The sequence below is a fragment of the Bipolaris oryzae genome (assembly GCF_000523455.1).
Source record: "Bipolaris oryzae ATCC 44560 unplaced genomic scaffold scaffold_42, whole genome shotgun sequence".
NCBI classification, from domain to species: Eukaryota; Fungi; Ascomycota; class Dothideomycetes; order Pleosporales; family Pleosporaceae; genus Bipolaris; species Bipolaris oryzae.
The window spans coordinates 112,135-131,295 of NW_006911318.1; the positions used below are offsets into that span (position 1 = coordinate 112,135).

The following is a 19,161-nucleotide window of genomic DNA, read 5'->3' on the forward strand; positions in this document are numbered from 1 at the left end:
AGAGAGAAAGAGGCTGTGCTTTGCCCTGCTACTTTACCCCGCTAGCGCATGCATGGTCCTTTTTTTTCTTCCCAACCCACGCAACGCAAGCCAGCCGTCGGCACTAGCATCCGGCACTGGCGGGGCCCAGAGCGCTCTCATTCTCACTCAGTATCGCATCTCGCCCTCAAGTTTGTTTTTTTCTCTGTCTTTCTCCCCTGCAAAGACGCATGGAGCGCAGACCTCAGCTCACGTTGCACTATGCGTGTGGTTCCGTTACCATGGTAGGCTGGGATTATAGACTTGGGGGGTGCATGGTGCAGCAGTAGCGTTGGTCTGGATGAATGGTTTGCTTTTTTTTTCTCTTTTGAAAGGGGGGGAAAGTTGAGTGTCCGCGGAAATGCTTGATCATGCAGAGGTCCTAGGGAGCTGAAGTGATGAAGCTGAGTGCTAGGGCATCGAGTGTTACTGGATATCATTCTGAGTTGATTAACTTGTGCTAATTTAGTCTACGTGCTTTACTGCAAACTCGTTGGCTGAGATTATGTTCGGCGTTGAAGCCGGCGTCGTCGGTTGCATGCACCTGGGAGAATCGATGGCTGCTGGCGATGGCACAATGACAAATGGAGCCATGGTACCGCGGACCAAGGCCCGACAGCACCAAGCACGTAGTACGAGTGTGTAAAGGAGTATTCACAGGTAATGAGGAACCAGTTTGTAGACTCGAAAAGTGTTGTACATATTAAAAGTGCTCACCAAAGAGCAGATCAAGCAGATAAGAAAGAAAATACAAGGTCTAATAACTCCATATAACCAGAGATCCAATAGAGTAAACAATGCTGTCTACAAACTCGCCCTTTTTTGGTTGTCGTATACAGAAGCCATGGCTTTTACATATCGTATCATCGTCCCATGCGCCCCGCTCAGTGGCCGCTGTAAATCTCATGCCCATAACTTTCAATCCAAACCCCGAAAAAGGACAAAATAGAATACTGTACAGTCGAATGTTCAAAGTTGCATCGCCAGATGCTTCAGTTCCGTCCAGCGACAACTGAATGCCCTGCAACGCCGGCTTCCATCGGGGCATCGCCGTCTCAGTCCTGGCCAGCCAGAATCTGTGTATAGTACAGTATGAACATAGGCGCAATGCAAATAAGCGTATAGCTTGACTCCGTCACTCCGGAACGACCGGCGTGTCTGTGCGCATGGTCGAGTGAAGCGATGTCTGCAGTCGTCACACAGTCTTCGCAGTCGAGATGCCCATCGAAGATTCTGTGCGTCACGTTGGCCGTGTTGGGGTGCGTGGGCTGCATGCAGGCCAACGGTCCCGGCTGTTCTGAAATGTGCAGGCCTGGGGCTGCAAGGGTACGATCTCCGCAGTCTTCGGTCAATTCCGCACACATCGTCAAAGGCCGCTCACTCAGTCGTGGTTACCACCGCGCCTGCGATGCTTGCCAGGAAAATCAACCTCGGGGTGCACTACACGCATATGCCTTGTCAATGCGTCGTTGCGCGAGAACGTCTTCTCCTCGACGCACAGTGCACATCGCACCTTTTGCTTGCGCGCATTGTGGATAGTGTCCTCGTGACGGGTCAAGTCATATGGCCGGGAGAAGACAGTGTTGCAAGGCTTGCCAGTGGTTGGGTTGATGCGCTCACACTTGTGGGGTCCCGCTTGCGAGTTGCGTTCTAGGATAGCCGCCGACGTCATAGCCGTGCTGAGATTGGCGCTCCGGTGTCCCTCACGCTTGTGCTTCTGGAGCTTCTGCGGTGTTTCAAATCGCTGCGAGCACCCATGATATGTGCATGAGTATGTGCCAGACTCGGCGCCCGTTGATGCTGGCTTGCTCATGTATCGGTCCGATAGCACGCTATTCTGGCTACCGTTGGGCGGCTCTGCTTCACTCGCACTAGACTCCATAGATGTCATGTGTGCGGGAAACTCGGGCGTTTGGTCAACGACTGATGACATGTTGTTGGCGCTTTGTCGGTATTGCGCGGGTGCGTTCATGGAAAGACCTTGCATGTTGCTCTGCAGAGATGGTGTGGCAAAGTTGAAGTTGGATGATGGCTGCAGTGACGACGACGTCGACGTTGAGAAGTTTGGTGAGAACTGAGGAGTGTTCCAGCTATCGCGCCGATAGGAGTGTGATGAAGGGGTGTCGAAATTGGATTGCGTGGCGTTCTTGTATTGTTCGCCACCCGTGTATTGGTTGCCGTACTCGTTAGCACCATTATCCGGAAATAATGGCGCCTTTGAGTCTTCATCCGTGTCCCTGTAGTCCAGGAGAGCATCCTTGGGCGAGATGGTCTTGGGCTCAGCGTCCTCAGTAGCTGACATGTGCGACTTCATTGCGTAAGCCGCATCAGCCTGGCGGTTCTGCTCACGCATCGCCATGGCAGTGCTCATGGGTGACGTGAAGCTGTTGCTAGGCTGCCGGTAGGGTGAGCCTCTGCGGAAGGGTGAGTCACTTCTCGAGGCGGTGCTGCTTGGCGATTGCGAGCGTGCAAACTGTGCTGCCTGCAACGCACGCTGCACGTTCTCGTTGGTGTTGCTGCGATATGGCGACAGCAGTGATGGCTGTGCTGGCTTCGACTGCGGCACTGATGTGGACGAAGTGCTGGGCTCGTAGAAGCCAGTGTCGGCAGCAATGTCGGTATAGGTTCTCTCGAACTTGGGTACAGGGCGCATTTCTGGCTCGTTGTAAGTACAGAACTCGTCGAAGAGCCAGGCGTCTGTGCGGCTGCTGAGTATCTTACCATTTACTGGCATCTTCATGTCCATGTCGTCTTGCGCCGTGTGTGGTGTTGCTGGAGAGTCGTGGCCGTAACTAGAGACCGACTGCCCTGCTGAGTGAGCAAACTCTGGGACGTCTTCACCGGTGTGCTCCATGAGCGCCTGCTTCATCGACATGTGTGCAGACATGGTGTGGTCCATGTTGACAGAGTTGTGGCTGTAGTTGTTGAAGTGGTTGGCGTTCATGAATGATTCCTGGGTAGGGGTCTGTGTGGGTGTTGGGAGATGGTTCTGGAGAGATCTTGAATGCCTATTAGCGTCGTCTGGGCGCAAGGGCCAATTCTCGGAATGGGCAACGTACTGGTAGCCTGCGGCGTGGCCGACTGGCTGATACTGTGAGGCACTTGAGCCTATTGAAGAAGAGGATGAGGCGCGTTGGTGGCCACGGTTCTGTCGCTGGGGGAGAGTCTGGAGTGGCTGTGACTGCACGTTACCATAGCTGTTCCAGGACTCGAGCCCGGAGCCGGCGTTGCTGGCTGAGAGCATGGACGGCTGTGTGAAGCCCTGGGGGAGCTGTGGTGTAGGGGTCGACTGCTGAATGCGGATAGCCGGGTTCGCAAAGTCGGTGCTGTATGCGCCGCTCATGTACGAGTTAGGGGGTGAGGTCGAGGTGGCAAAAGGATACTGCTGCGACTCAAGGTAGTCGATGAGTATCTTCTGGTCGAAGGTAGGTTGAGCGGCGAATGTCTGGGGTGAGTGTTGTTGATAGAGGTGTTGAGAGCAGGGTGGTGACGGTATGGTTGGCAGGTGCTGACGTCGTGTGGGCAGCGCTAACATAATCTCGTCGGAAGGGAAAAAGTAAGGGACCAGTGCGGGTGGCAAGTTGCTTTATACTAGCGGGCTGCCGGCCGATGACTCGGAAATGGGTCGCCGATGCGAGTGAAGAACGACTTGATGAGGTGATCTAGGGTCGTCGGGGGTGGAATAGGGTAGAAGGCAGTATTGTGTTCTGGGCCGGCTGGGCGCGGAATGCCGGAAGTAAGAGATTTCTTTGACGAGTATCCGTCAGTGATTGTTAATTGCTGGAGTGAGTGTCAGGAGCGACTTGGGCATGATGAGCCAGCGCAGACCTTTCCTTTCATACCTTTTCCTATGACGCAAGTCTACCAGGTCGACTGGGGGGCTTGCAGGGGTGGGTGCGCTAACAGACGCCAGGTATGCAAGCCCGCGGCGCGATCGACAGCATCCACACCACTACCCTGCATATCACCGCCGGACCCTGTCTGGCCGAAAGGCTGTGCAAAGCCGGCTGTTCGACCCTCAACCATTGAAATTTTTTAGACTGGGTTCGGGTAGCACCCGAGACGACTACGCTTGCCCACTACCGCTGCTGCCCTCAATACCGAGGATTCGCCTATGCGCCTGCGAGGGATCTCTACAGGCATGCCGCAACGTGCCTGAGCGTGAGTGTGAGAGCCCACCTCAACACCCTGTACTAGACCAAACGCTTCCTTGCCGTCGCGCTGGCCGTCGATTTGGTAAGCAGTCGCTTGTATCGTTTTCCCCAATCGAGCAGAGCAGAGCAGAGCAGCGTGCAACATCCGATGGTCAAGACAGCCCCTATCGTGGTACCCTCGTAGCCAGTTCAACAGGCTGCTGCTGCTGCTGCTCCTCGTCGCGACACGGACGACAACGGCCGGCTTTGGCTGGGCCGAGTAGCCCCGTTTCGATGCGCGCGGTATAGGCGACAGTGCGACCAACATGTCGAGTACACGAATGCACCAGCCACACCACTGTCTCCGCTTGTATCGATATTGATCACATGCGTAGACATGTGACTCACAATTGCCCTCTGGACAGTTTGGGGGTGAATCGTCACGGCATGCTCAGCTCGTACATACACTACTAGTCGACAAGACCGCGTAAAACGACAAAAAGGCCACGTGGTATCATGCAAGAAGTTATCCGTCAATAGCCTACCCCATATTTTGCCCTGTACTATTGATAGCTGGATCTGTGGTGGCCAAACGGTTCCCGCACCACGTTGCTGGCACTGGCAACCGAGATGCACATCACCCGGATGCTTTGCTCAGACTGGAGACACAGCCACACCCACGCAGCTGGGTCTTTCACATGCTACCAGTGATAGGTCTCTGTATTACAAGATCAGCTGCATGTCCCCCTTCAACCCGCAGACAACCCGCAGCTGGAACAAGTGGTTCCGCTTCGGGACTGGCAGTACCCTTGGTCTGCTACGGAGCTGCCGGTGCGACACGCAACAAGCAACACCACACCACAACACCACGCAAGGAAGATTTTTTACCGAGACTTGTTCCGAACCTTGGAGGCTGAAAGATGGCTTCTACAGGCACAGCAAACATTCCATCCAGTCGACGTGGCATCGCATAGACGGACGAGATCCGTCGATATGCAGGGTCCATTACACTTCCATGTGGCAGTGCAGCCCTATCGTATGCACGGACTCTGCGGTGCTGCTGTAACCCCGGCTTCTCCGAACATCTGGGCCTTCGATTCGCCGATGGAAACCACTAGCCACATCTCAAAGCGGACGCACGGCCACACGCGACACACAGATTTCCGCGGAGCACTTGGTCCGAAGGTGCTAGTTCTAGCAGAGTGCATACATTGCTATGTAATACATACTGCATTATTGTTTTGCTTATACTTTCCACTCGCACAACACTCTAGAATCAGCAGGAAAATCACCTTTGTCTTGTGGTCGCTTCGGCGCTCTTGTTGCTTGCGCATGAGCATTAGCATTAGTCGCTCGCTTGCAATCAGCCATGACGTCACTATCCCCGAGTTCTGTTTTCCATTTCCGACCAAGATCCGCATCCACACAACTGTGTCCTCACGAGTGCGAGCTGCAGTAGAGCACCTTTGCTTCATTATTCTATTTTTGTTTTGAACCCTATCCTACTTTGCCAAGTGAGCATATTTTCCTTTCTTCTTGTCTATCGACAAGCACCGCTACCCTGACTGGATATCAGGGTGCAAATCACCTGTCGGAGGCCCCACAACGCTGTCATCCATCCGCCAACGCAAACGGTTGTGCGGGCGCCATACCCCTTAGTTCATCGTCCCGCCAATCCGCAACAATGGGATGATGAGACCCTGCGTCAACTTGATTTCGTCCAAGTTTCTGCCGTTCAACATGTCCCCTATACGGCGGCTGGTATGCCGATCATGACGCCAAATCGCGCGTTTGTGCCGCTCTCCACTCACATCGCTGCCGTGACATACCGGTCACTCGTACCCTGACACCTTACTTGCTAATACCATCTCTACTTGCTACACCCACATTTGCCCAATCTTTCGTATTCCTGTCGTCTTATCAATCATGCGGTCTTATTGCAGAATCATTAAACCAGCATATGCAGGGCAACGTCAACCTAGGGTACTGCAACCCAATACTGCCATTGGGCTTCCAATAACCTTAGCAGTGTAACACTAGCACTATTAATTACGTCTGCGGACCAAACCCGTTTGGGTAACCATGGCATTGTGCCCTCAACGTCATACCCCGACTCAATACCCCCCTACTCCATGCGACCGACGCACGATAACCACCTTTGGTTTCTTTTGCTGCAACAAGACTCAACTCAATTCAGTGGGTATCTGCGACACCATTGTTGAAATGCGGAGAAGGCTTCCGGGCTTCCAATTGGAGCCTAGCTGGTGGGTGGGGTCGGACGACTATGGTTACGTCGCCGGTACCGATTTGCGCATGCGTTTTGCCTATTACTTGGTTCCTACTCTAATAGTAACATTTGTAAAGCAATACATTGGGTTCTGCCGCTTTCTGGGCCGGCCGGCATCCCCCTCCCACGCCGTGTTTGAAGCGATATTGGGCCGATTGCACCCTGCCAAGCACCTTTCGGCTGACGCTATTATCTCCGTCCGGCAACATGCATCCTATGCAAAATGTTCTGTCAGCCTTGACAAAGCACTTCGGCCTCAATGCCAGGAACCGCCGGCCGACGTAAGTATGCAGCAGCACAAACCCTCGCACAAACTTTCTTTCTTACAAAATTCCGACGAACCTTGTTCGAACATGCTTTTCGCTCAGCAGCCTGGGCATGCACCTTTTGGTGCATCAGTCAGCGTGACGGTAGTGTTGCATTAGCAGCGGCAGGGAAAAAAAACTTTCAACAAACACCAGTTCCAACCTAACGGCGGAATCCACGGGCGAATGCGCACGTGCACCATACCCGTTTGCGCATTGTCCCCTTTCCAGCCTCTAGATCTAGTCCCTCTCGCTAATCTGTGATGAATCGTTCAAACTCCACATGGTGAGCATGTCAGCTCAACTCTAAGAGCTTGGTTTCCGAGATTTCGCCCCCAAATGTCGGGTATGGTTGGGGGCCGAACTGTCAGTCCTATTCTAGACTGTGGAGTAAGAAATTGTTGGTGCCTTTTTTTTTTTACGAATTCGATACATCTCAATCGGGATCGACTGTATTGGTCTCGTATCATCTGATCCTCGTGTGGATAGACTCCTCGTGTCTGATACGGATGTCGTTTTCTGGTTTCAACGGCGCAGGTGTCCGCTAGTTGATGAGTGTACCTCAGCCTGCCGGATACGTAACTCTATCGAGTCAGTGTTAACTGAGACACAGCATGGAAACAGGCGCCGTGATTCCATTACTAAAAAGTATGTGCCACTAAAGTAATCACATGCACGTATACCGACACACATCTACTTGTAGAATCCCATCAGAAAGTCTTTCCCATTAGCACATAAAGTTAGCCGCACACGCCCCGCTCGTTACGAATTACCATGTCTTTTCATAGCCTCTCGCAGTCACACTATCAAAACCATAATCGTACTCCACTAGGTCCCGCTGTGGCTGTGGTGTATTGCTTACTTTGGCTCGCACGAGCCCACTGGGCCTCGGTGTCACACGTGGTCGTAAGATCCATATATACATCGCTCTAGTTTGGTCCGAGCTCGGCGTAGGTAAACCCAGTTAACTTGCGTGGAGATACCACGGCGTGATTCTCTCGTGATGATGTGGGGTGGTGGGTACATGCGGTACTAAGATGGGGATTTTACTCTTGTGGAATTGATATGTGGGTATGGATACAGGCAAGAAAAGGATCAACAAAATTCGACTACAACGGACTCAACCCTGAATCTATCCTTTACATCCGTTGTCTTGGTTGCTGCAGCTAGCGTTGTGCCCTGTCGTCACCAATGGTGCCATCTAGGCAGTATGTTCATGTCACGTGATTGTCATGCACTCGGCTGACCACCTCTCTCTGACAAATATTTAGTTAGTCATCAACCCTTGTCACGTCGTCAGGAGCGATATCCCCTGGTCGTTTCGAACACTCTTCTGCATGAATGATTTTTTATGCGATGATGTAGGGTGCTTCGTAAGAAAGTCCGTCCTTAATCTTGAGTTCCCTTATTGATTGGCACATAATGAATTAGAAATACAGGTATGTTGCCTTGACGATGCTGAAGTAATTGGATACTAGCTATATCACTCTCATATATTCATGCATGGCTTTGTATATCGCAATATCTCTTCCGCATACATGAAGTCGTATCTTATACGTAAATATTGGGGCGTATCGACCCTGCATTTCTCCTACATAACATAGTTACTCACATCTAGCCACATGAATTTCACTACTCTATTGTTCTTCGAGAAAGAACCCCTTTTATACCCGCAATACTCAACTGTTAGATGTAACAAATATACCCCAGCATACTTTGTAAGAGACGAAGTCGTTTTCTCATCATGTTCTTTCCAAAAAAAATAAGTCCAACCGGTCAAAGACACACCCCTTCGCAATCGACATAATTACTGCAAATATGCCCATACCTTACCTACAACTTTACATAATCTAATACATCAAATCCATCCCGCCATCACTTTCACACTTCAAGGTCACATCGCACCGTACTACCCACATGGATGCCATCGCACTATGGAAAATCACACGGCTGAGCAGTATCTAGAACCGGTCTTCTTATCCTTCAACCGTTGGTAAAATAACCAGTCACCATTCAGCAAAGTATTCCAATGCGCTCCTTATGTAATCTGTACCCGATGGTGGAAGTCCAGTTGGTGGAAAAAAAACTAATGTACAGTGATCATCATGTCCTAGGAAACCAAAAACACAACATCTGCCAAATAGAATACACCTTTACCATTCTTAATTGTTTCGTAGTACTTTATGGGATCGTGTACAGAAAACCATGCTATTGCCTTCACGCGCATCAAGCCCCTCCGCATATCTTCTACTCTATTACCTCTCCCCTTGCTATACCTGCTCTAAGCAAGAAGTTACACGTTCAAAACTGTATGAACTACTTAATATCCCAGTTTAACACGAATATCGGCATTTCGAACTTCTATTCAGAGATGGGGAAAGGACATCAAAACGGGTGCTACTCCAGTAGAACATGCTCACATACTTGATCGCCCAAGGAAGCGAATATACTATAGTATTTCTTTGTAGAGCGGTACTTGTAACGACGAAGGCCAAATTCACAGTGCAATATCAACTTTAAAAATCAACAGTGTTGGAAGCATACTCATTGGTGAGATAACATATCCGTCATCCTTCTCCAATTTCCATTCAGCATACAGAGTCATGCAACCCCTTTGAAAGAAAAGAGGAAGGAACCGTATGCCGCCTCTCACACCACACTTCCAAGAGTATACACTCTGACTAATACGATACTGCAATGCCCTGCTCGATTGAACATATCCAACGTTAAACACCCAGCAATATCAATTCTTCAACGCCGTGTATTCCCCTACCCGCCGTACAATACAAGTTACGTTTTACCGAAACCTCCCTCGGTGTTCGCATGAGTTTTGATTTGGAATATGCCCCCTGCGCCAGTCTGCCCCGCAACCGCTTCGTTAGATATGCGCACGAAGGGGGTGTTTCTTCGAGTAAGGGATTCTAGGTAAGCTTCTGCTTGATGAAGAAGGAGCGTAGATGCGATAATTGCCAGACGCAAGTGACGCCGAGGACGACGAGTTGGATAATTGACCAGCGGACGACGCGCGAGTTTGTGTGTTCGGACTGGTCGCGGAATTCGGCCTCGCGCTCCTATATAACATGTTAGCCTGCTTCCACATACGTAGTCCCCACTTTATCAGTTTGATGGATCGCAGTCAGACGTACTCTCTGGAAGACCTGTTCTCGCCTAACGTCCAGTAGTCGCGAGTTCAAGTCCTTGACCTTCTGCACCAGCGTCTCGACCTTGTCCTTGTCCGTGCTTTCGATCCTGCTCGTCTCTCCAATCGCCATGTCGAGGGTAAACCTGACGGTGCCGTGGATGCCTTGGTTCAACCAGCCGCTGTTGCCCTGGACATTCTGAGGAATGACGCAGATCCTGTGCTGTCCGCTGTCGGCGGCGCTGAAAGTGAAGCGGCCTTCGGCAGAGCCTCTTTGGGCCACGATGCGGTGGTTATCGTCAAATGTTTCTTCAACGGTTACGAAGACACCGATCTCGGATTTGGGCAGGTAGGACTTGGTCGCGTCGTCCCAGGGCTCGGCGTGGTAGTGGCCTGATATTGTTAGTTACGGTTCTTTTGCTATGCTCCAAAATCCAACAGTCTCGGAAAGCCAAAGTGAAAGGGTAACCCGTACCAACAACTAGTGTATCCTTGGGCAATTCCTCGTAGAAGCACTTTTGGACTGCGCCGTCCAGGAAGAAGTGAAGTGCTTGTGCCGGAACCGCCAGGGCAGCAGCGAGCAGGACTGTTGGTTTCCACATTCTGAGAGGTCGAGAGTCACCCCGCGAAAAAGGATTGGTCGTAGCGCGGAGTTTGAGTGTTGGTGAACTTGTGCACTTGGGAATCCCGGAGCTCAAAGTGCATGTGTCGAGTTCCAGAAACTCCAGGTGTACGTTCCGAAAGCGGTTAGACTCTCGACACGTGCGCCGCTCCTTTGTTTGGCGCGCTGAACCCCCACCACCTGGAGTTGGCTACATACATACTTCTCACTCTGGAAATATATGCATCTTCTTCTTCGTTTATCTGCAAACATCAAGGAAGGTAATAGTATCTCGAAAACATATTCATGTGGTGCTCCGGGACTTTTGTAACCAAGGCCATACTCAACATTATCCAACCTCTATGAAGAAGGCATTGTTTCTACGTCCGACTAATCTTTAGTATACCAGATACTGACTAAAAGCTTCATATCCCCTATGTATATCCCCAATCAAATCAGCGGCGACTTCTATGATTCAGGATACGTGCTCAAAAGGGCATATCGTAAGAGAGCCCCGCAAATACGACCTTTAACCTAGCCAAAGGATCCCAATCACGGCATGTATATATGCACGAGATGCAGGTCGGGACCTCGAAATCCGAATCCACTTACCAGTATAAAATCATTTATTCACTGCCAATCATGTTCACGTTTATTCCTAGCTTGATTTTCTTAAACAGAACTGCAATGTAAAACACCCCTCCTCATCCCATACCATACTGCACTACCAACAACCAACAATGGCCCTCTTCGATCCCTCCCTCTCCACCCTCACATCCCCAAACTCCACCCCAAAAACAATTCTCATAACAGGCGGCTCTTCCGGAATCGGTCTCGCAACCGCCACCCTCCTCTCCACCCTCAACCCTTCCCACAACCTCGTCCTCGTAGACCTCCGCCCCCCACCCCCAACCTTCACCCACTCCCCCTCCCACCTCCTCGTCCACACCTGCGACATCACCTCCTGGCCTGCCCAACGCGCCGCCTTCGCTGCCGCCCACGCAAAGTTCTCCCGCATAGACGCCGTCTTCGTCAACGCCGGCATAGCCGAACACGCCGACCAATTCTTCACCTCCGCCCTCGATGCAGATGGCAACCTGTGCGAGCCCGACCACAGAGTCCTCACTCTGGACCTGAACGCCGCCGCATCCACTACCAAACTCGCAATCCACTACTTGCGCAAGAATGGTGGCGGCAGCAGCGGCGGCGGCGGCGGCGGCGAGTTTGCAGGCTCAATAGTCCTAACGGCGAGTCTAGCAGGCTACCTCGGTTCCGCGGGCGCACCACTTTACTCGGCTGCCAAACACGGTCTTGTCGGCCTTGTGCGCGCGCTCAAGCAAGAATGCGCAAAGTTACGCATTGCCATTTCGCTCGTTGCCCCGGGCATAACCGTCACCCCGATTCTTGCGCAGGGCAGGCCGGAATTGCGCGATTTACCGTACGAGGAACATGCCAGGGAAATGGCAAAGGCCGGGGTACCGATTAATTCGCCAGACGCGGTTGCAAGGGCCGTGTGTGGGCTGATAGGGGAGGGGATGGCGGCGAATGGGAAGGGGGTTTGGGTGCAGGCGGATCGGTTTGCGGATGTGGAAAGGGGACTGATTAAGAGTAGGGAGGCGTGGATGGGGAAGGAAATGTTGGGGTTGTTCAAGGGGGGACGGGGGACGGCGGTGTTTGCGAGGTTGGAGGAGGAGAAGAAGGATGATAAGGTCAAGGCGAAGATATGATTGCTCTGACACGAAGTTGTGCGCATAGGGCATCTCACAGGAAGCGTGGGATTTGTAAATATAAGCAGAAGAGATATTTGTACATTTGTTAGAAACATAGCCTAATCCATGTATCCGTTACTGATGGATGGATGGGATCATGAACCCCCCCCAATTCTTTCCCTTAGCCCTATAGCTTTATTCCCTACCATAAACGCCAACGCTATGCAAATGTTCCAGGCACAAAAGGGGATAATTTCAACAATCCATGAAGACGACAACAACGCAAAGAAAACACCAAGCTTTCTACTTTCTCGCTCGTTTGCTGCTCATCTCGCTCCCTTGTGAAAAGACACTTGCACTTCTCTTGTGCCCTTGGCCAGACGCGCTGTGACTCGTTGCACGAGACTGTTGTTTGCTGTCGTCCTCGCCTTCGGCATCCACATCGCCATCGTCGGCATCTTCGCCATTGAAACCGCCTTCATCTTCCTCGCCCTCGGCGTCGTCTTCGGCATTGTCTGCATCGTTGCCTTCTTCGTTGTCGTCGTTGTCTCCTTCGGCATCGTCGCCATAGTTCTTGTTGACATCGTCTTCATCGTCGTTATCCCCGTCGGCATCAGCATCCGCGCCGGGCGTTTCTTGCGAATCGCGTACTTCTTGTTTCGGTCTGCTCTCGCCTTCCTCGTCGGCGCCGCCGTTGTTTCCATTTCCACTGCCCATGCGTCGTTCTTTCATAGCAAGCAAAACTTTACATTCTCCCTCTTCCTTCTCGCGTACTTTTCGCACATCGAGCAATTTGCTGACCTTGGTAACCAAAACTTCAAAGACTTCACCCACCTTGCTAGTGGGTATCGGAACAATGTCACTCACGCCTAGCGCTGCAAGCATTTGACCAATCTTTTGTGTCTGAACATTGCTCTTGGCCTGTCGCATCTTAAGCAACTTGTCAGAGCCGAATGTAACACCTGATGTAAGCCGGTCGTGTGTTGATACGTTGAAGCGATGTTCTTGGTGCGGCGAGAGATGCTTGACAGGTGTTTGTGCAGGTGTTTGTTGGTTCTGTGCCATGCTTTGCCGGCGATTGGCGGCGGATAGCTGTTGTTGTGCTGAGCCGGGAGTGTGTACCATGTCGTTGGCGGAGAGACTGAGCCGACCAGGTCCTGAACCACCACCGGCGGCACGCTTCTTGCTGCGGTCTTGTTGGAATAGTTGTTGGAAGAGAGCTTGCAGTGCTTGCGACGATGTAAAGGCTTGTAGCCCGGCCGATGCTTGTGGGTTCTGTGGTGGTGCGTCGAGCCGCGCCCTGAGTTCTTCGCGTTCGGCATCGAGACGGTTGGCAGCCATGTTGATGCGCTGGAGCTCGGTGAGCAAGAATTCCTCCTCCTTGACCTCGTCCATTGTGCGGTTGATGAGCGCTGTAGCTAGCATCTTGCGGTTCCTTTCCATGACGGGATCGAACTTGGTGAGCATCTCGTAGAGGCTGTATTGGTCGGCATCCATGGAGACTTCCGGTATGCGCTGTTTCATGAGTTTCGCAGAAATGTCGTAAAAGCGTGCCTTGAGGTCTTCCAGTGATCGCTTTTTTGATGGTGCAAACGGCATCGTTGCGAGCGCTTGGTCGCCACCGTCTGTCAAGTCTGGCGCGTATTGTCGCGACGGCTGATAGTCGTAGCGATCCCATATCACAGGCCATCGATACGAATAGTCTCGGACGACCTCAAACAAGTAGTCCGTCTCTTCGCGACTCCAGTCATCGCTGCGCAGGAACTGGTCGTACTCCTCGTCGGTGAAGCTGGGCATGTCGACCTTGATGTCGTACTTTGCGTAGTCTGAGCATGTTTCGATATAGGTGTCTGAGGTGTCTGCCGCGTCGCCTTCGTGCATCGTCGCGTCATCGGCCTCCTGTACAGGCGGTGCAGCTGTGGGCTTGCGCCGCCAGTGCCTCAGCACAAGGCCATCGGCACGCGCGGGATTGGTAAAGGGCTGTTGTATCCTGCGCAACGCGATTAGTCCATCCTCTTGCATCTCTCTTTTGTCAGACATACCATTTTTTTGCCGGCCCTGTGCTCTGCCTCTTCGCCCTGTACGCCTTCTTCTCCTCGTAGACGGCGACGGGCGGCGGCCGTTCACCATACAGCGCAGCAACCTCGCGCGCAACGCCCTCTGGTCGAATGAGAGTCAGTCTCGACCTTTTGACGATTTCCCAAGGAAAGACGTAAGAGTTGCCAAACGTACGTATCTTCCTGCTCCCTCCCGCAGGCTTTGACCGCTTCTGTGTCTGCGCCGCCAGTGCTGCTGAACCTACTGTCTTTGGCGCATCACCGCCGGCAGCAGGCAGGCCGAGCATATCGCGCACATCGCGTCCCGACGCCATCGCAACTATCGCAAGGCGCCGTCCGTCGATGAGCGGGTGAAAGGAGAGGGTGCGGTTGATGAATCGCAGGCCCCAGGCTGAGTGGACGAGCTTAATTTCGATGTTGGGAAGTCGCGTTGGACCCTGCGGCGGCGGGTACCTCACGTGTGAGAGAAATCAATATTTGGCAGAAAATCGGGTTGGGTGGGCATAAAAAACCCAAAAAGGTGCGCGCAAAAGTATTCAAATGGGAATGCGACCAAAATCAAGGCAAAAAGGCCGAACAAGCCGCAGTCCAGGTTCTCTGCTGCCGCTACAGGTTGGTACAGCTATGGAGTCATGGATTGCCGCTGTTAAGGCACCTTCCAATCAAATACGCAAAAAGGCCATAGCTCCAGGCCATCTGATCACGACCCCTCTTAGCTCCCTTCAGAACCGTGTCAAGTCTCTCTGATGGCTGCCACCATCTACCTGTCTACCAGCTGCTGCCGCTCAAGCACAAGTGCAGCAGCGCCGCCGAAAAAAAATAAGGCACCATGGCAATGCACCCATGTGGTGTGGTGAGTTGATCTATTTGCGTTCTTCTCAACTACTCTACCTGAACTAAAGCGCGCTCCGTTTGTTTCTTTTCGTCTCGGACCTTCGCTCGCGCTCTGTACAAAGAATACAGTACTGCCGTGGGACTTGAAAAGAGACTCCTTTACATGCTATATTTTCCTCGTACCAAAAACAGAACAAAAAATTGGATAAAGAAATTGACATGCGACGAGTGCAAGCCCTCGCCAAGCACACCTCAACGCCGCAAGCGCCCAATCGAAAGCACTCGCACTCCCACAACGCATGACCGCCAGGTCATGTGGTCTTGCAACACGGGAGCGCGAACATGAAGACAAAAAGATGGTAGTGATGTTTTTTTTTCGGCGCTGATGAGAGATCCGGGCTCGTGTGGGAGGCAGTTCGGTCGATCGGTCGTCGTAACTATTACCGTGGAAGGAGATTTTCGATCCCGTCTATCAATCATTACAAGATACCTATACAGGAAGAAAACGTGACCGAAGGAATACTATCGCTCAAAGAACGGACTCCAGGATGCAACGCAAAGGGAAGGAAACCAAGCTTGAGGGCCGCGACTACTACTTGCTGGCGCCGCAGCATAGCGCGTTTGCCAGTTTTTGCATGAAGCTCGGCTTCTCGGGAGACTGCTGTCTCGGTTGTTGAGGAGTTGGGCTGCTGGCGGGAGCAGCGCGGTTCTGTGACAGGTTTTGCTGGCTGTGCTGAAACTGGGCCTGTGTCGATGCGCCTTCAGGAGGTGCGAGCTCACCCATGCTCTTCCTCTTGATCTGAGAATCGCGGTTCATGTTCTCTCTTGGGCTTCTTCCTTGCTGAGCGCGTGTCGCTCCAGGCTTGGGCAGGGGCTCGTTTAGGCGGTGGTGGTCGATGGGGAGATGCGTCTTCTGCTGCCTGTGCTGCTGGCCCTGGAGATTGACGGCCATGGACGAGTTTGGGTTGACGTTGGAGTGGTGCATGGCCTGGACAGCGGACGGGTGCGACTTCATCGCCTCCCAGCCCTTGCCATTGTTCAGCTTCATCCAATCATACTCGCCATCCTCAATCTCTCCAGTGCTCTTGAGGGCCTGGGTAAAGAGCTCCCGGAGGTAGTCGTAGTCGGGGGTATCCTCGAAGCCCAAGTTACGGACGTAGCTGAGGTACTTGTTGAACTCCTCTGCATATCATTAGTATGAAACAAGCTTGTCGTGACTATATTCGACGTACCAGGGAATCCATCACAGAGATCCTTGATTGGAGTGGTCTGTTTCTTCTCTCCAATCTTCTCGTACTTCTGCTTGTTGGTGGCAGCCTTGAGGCCTTGCCATGGCAGTCCACCGCGCAAGAAGTACATGAAAACGTGGCCGAGGGCCTCGAGATCATCACGACGCGACTGTTCGCGTCCCAAATGGGTGTTGATACTCATGTATCGAGCGGTACCGGACAGGGACTTGCGTTCCCGGTAAGGGATATGCTGTTTGGTCTTGGGGTCACGGTACTGCTTGGCCATACCAAAGTCAACTACATGGATGACATTGGCGCTCTTGGAGCCGGGGCGACCGATAAGGAAGTTGTCGGGCTTGATGTCGCGGTAGATGAGATTCTTCTCATGGATGGTCTGGACGCGCGAAAGCTGCAAAAGGTAAGCACGTGAGCAGGGCGATCAATTCGTTGTCATGCATACCATCTGCTTGGCGACCATGACAACCGTCTTGATGGAGAACTTTCTGTTGCAGTGGTCGAATAGATCCTCCAAGCTGGGGCCAAGGAGGTCAATGACCAGAATGTTGTGGAGGCCTTCCTGGCCAAAGTAATAAACATTAGGGATCCCGGCTGTTTGACGTCAGTCTTGTTCATGAGATACAAGTGTGTGTGTGTGTGTATGGTCCGTGATGTGCGCAATGCTGATACCGAGGCTAGCAGCGGGCGTAGACAACAAACATTGTAGTTGATGAGATGAATGCAGCAACATGAATGATGGGAGTTGGCAGGCATCGACCAGAGCATTGCCCATACACTGCGCGACCAAGCATTGATAGGCCCGGTCAGGTATGGGTGTGTTTGGTGTCCCTGCAGAAACACGTACCGGGGCAGGGCTGGTTGGACACAACAGGCGGTAAAGGGGGAAGGAAAGTAGAGACTCACGGCAGCCCACAAGGATCTTGTAAGTGCGATATTCATCACGCAGCTGAGGAGCATCGCTCTTCCTCGGCTCGAACTTGATGGCAACCTGCTGCTGGTTGAGCAGGTTGGTGCCCTCGAAGATGACGCCGAAGCTGCCTTCGCCGATCTTCTTGCCGACGCGATAGTGCACGCCGACAACGTTGGAACTCGTGCTGCCGCTAGCCATGGTGACGGAGGTGTATTGGTGTGGTGGTGACGAGGAGGAGATGGAAGGAGGAAGGAATCGCTGTAGCGGAAGTCGTCGTGGTGGTTGTGGCGACAGCGAGGCAGGGCCGCAGCCGTTCTCCGGTGATGAGGCTTGGGGCTATGCAGCCGGGGGACGCGACTGGGCGTCCTTTACCAAGGGGAGAGGTGTCGGGTAGGAGGGAGGGTCGGTCGAATCGAGGGCGAGTCGAGAGCGACGAGGCTGCTGACGGCAGCGTGCGAGTTGACGGGGAGGTCAGAAGAATGGACGTGAGACGACGGGGTGGGTAGTGAAGAAGAGCAGCCGACTCGAAGGGTGGAAAAGGCGTGGAGAAGGGGCTGCTGGGAGCGACACTTGTGGCCCGTGCGCGGCGCACCTTAGCCTGCATCCGGCTCACTAGGCCAATTCATCACAGCGAGCGCGAGCACGGGACTGTGACCACCTGAGGGCGACGACCTGTCCCGACGCATTTGCCGGGCGATTGACATGGAGGGCGTGTACATGTGTGTACATGTACGTGTGTGTATGTAAGTATATGTATGTGTTTGTATATGTACGTGTATATTGTATGTATGTATATATGTATGTATGTATGTTTATATATATATGTGTGTGTGCACAAAGTAGAGTAGCAAACATGTACCAATGGCGCCATGTCCCAAGGCTGTCCTCGCCCTCGTCCCGCGGTACATGGACTGCCAGGCCGGACAGCGGGTGCGTGTGTGAGTGTTGCGGCCGACAGCAAGCAGACGGACTGCTGTCATGTGTTTTGCTGGCTGGGTGCTACGTTGTGCTAGTGATAGGTAAATACGTGTGTGCCATGCAAGTGTGTACCTGCAGAACTGGCCACGCCCAAACCAGCATGCCTCCGAGGAAAAAGCAGCGCTCCCATGCCTGGTCGCGGAGATTCGACAGGCGGTCCCGCAACCACACACGACACTGGCGCGCGTGCGCCCAAGGGGAAAGGCGCGCGACACAGAGCCCATGGTAACCACGGCCAGCGGCGACGGCCACAGGAGCCGGCTATCCACTGGCGAGCGATGATCTTTTGCGGCAAGTTGCCCCAATCTGCGCGCGCCGCACACCGCTGCAGCGTCGTTCCCAAGCAACCAAGCCGCGGCTGGTCATGCCTGTCGAAGCTGCTTCACCCCGAGACAGTAGCCAACCGTCCAGCTGAGCGCCACGCCGACTAAGTACGCATACGCGACCTGGTCCGCCTCACCGTCGCGCTGGCTCTCTCGCTGTCTCTGGGCGACGGCGTGCATCCAACGGTCACGGTACCTGTTCATTATTGGCTGCCCGTCGCCTTCCGCCCTCGCTCGCTGGCGCCACATTCCGCCCTCGCCAAGGCTGGTCCCCACCGTCAAATGAACGCTCAGGCCCACAGAACACAGTCGAGACCCTGGCCAATACGCCGTTGTGCATGTCACTATTCATGGGTGCTCGCCAATGTTCATGCATTACCCGAATCGTCAAATCTTATACACTGCCGTCCACAACAGTCCATCCATCCATCCCCCCTTCCGCCTCCTAGTCATGACCGCCACACAACGCCTGCACCACGGCTCGGTGCTACAAATACAGCCATGTAGAAGAAAGCAACAATAAAAAAAAGAAGAAAAAAGGACATGGAGAAGAAGAGAATACACAGAAAAAGAAAACAAAAACAGCCCGTCTGCGCGTTTGGCTGCCACAGATTGCCCAA

General features: G+C 52.9%; 6 protein-coding genes across 6 annotated transcripts; 1 reads left to right on the plus strand and 5 right to left on the minus strand.

The window, feature by feature from the left end:
* Positions 1 to 1,399: 1,399 nt before the first annotated feature.
* Positions 1,400 to 3,553, minus strand: COCMIDRAFT_25193 (uncharacterized protein; the record flags this gene model as incomplete). The annotated part of the gene is made up of 1 exon (XM_007688433.1): positions 1,400 to 3,553. One exon carries the CDS (start codon positions 3,551 to 3,553, stop codon positions 1,400 to 1,402), a length of 2,154 nt encoding a protein of 717 aa, XP_007686623.1.
* A 500-nt stretch (positions 3,554 to 4,053) lies between these two features.
* COCMIDRAFT_25194 (uncharacterized protein) lies at positions 4,054 to 4,479 on the minus strand (the record flags this gene model as incomplete). The annotated part of the gene is made up of 1 exon (XM_007688434.1): positions 4,054 to 4,479. The coding sequence occupies one exon, from the start codon at positions 4,477 to 4,479 to the stop codon at positions 4,054 to 4,056; it is 426 nt and encodes a 141-aa protein (XP_007686624.1).
* Positions 4,480 to 9,664: 5,185 nt separating this feature from the next.
* On the minus strand, positions 9,665 to 10,484 carry COCMIDRAFT_35582 (uncharacterized protein; the record flags this gene model as incomplete). Its single annotated transcript, XM_007688447.1, has 3 exons — positions 9,665 to 9,814; positions 9,890 to 10,275; positions 10,358 to 10,484. The coding sequence occupies 3 exons, from the start codon at positions 10,482 to 10,484 to the stop codon at positions 9,665 to 9,667; spliced, it is 663 nt and encodes a 220-aa protein (XP_007686637.1).
* Positions 10,485 to 11,223: 739 nt separating this feature from the next.
* COCMIDRAFT_91776 (uncharacterized protein) lies at positions 11,224 to 12,210 on the plus strand (the record flags this gene model as incomplete). Its single annotated transcript, XM_007688476.1, has 1 exon — positions 11,224 to 12,210. The coding sequence occupies one exon, from the start codon at positions 11,224 to 11,226 to the stop codon at positions 12,208 to 12,210; it is 987 nt and encodes a 328-aa protein (XP_007686666.1).
* Positions 12,211 to 12,495: 285 nt separating this feature from the next.
* On the minus strand, positions 12,496 to 14,563 carry COCMIDRAFT_91744 (uncharacterized protein; the record flags this gene model as incomplete). Its single annotated transcript, XM_007688477.1, has 3 exons — positions 12,496 to 14,182; positions 14,235 to 14,352; positions 14,425 to 14,563. 3 exons carry the CDS (start codon positions 14,561 to 14,563, stop codon positions 12,496 to 12,498), a joined length of 1,944 nt encoding a protein of 647 aa, XP_007686667.1.
* A 1,112-nt stretch (positions 14,564 to 15,675) lies between these two features.
* On the minus strand, positions 15,676 to 17,438 carry COCMIDRAFT_25198 (uncharacterized protein; the record flags this gene model as incomplete). Its single annotated transcript, XM_007688435.1, has 4 exons — positions 15,676 to 16,265; positions 16,316 to 16,721; positions 16,773 to 16,921; positions 17,234 to 17,438. 4 exons carry the CDS (start codon positions 17,436 to 17,438, stop codon positions 15,676 to 15,678), a joined length of 1,350 nt encoding a protein of 449 aa, XP_007686625.1.
* Between the last annotated feature and the right edge of the window lie 1,723 nt (positions 17,439 to 19,161).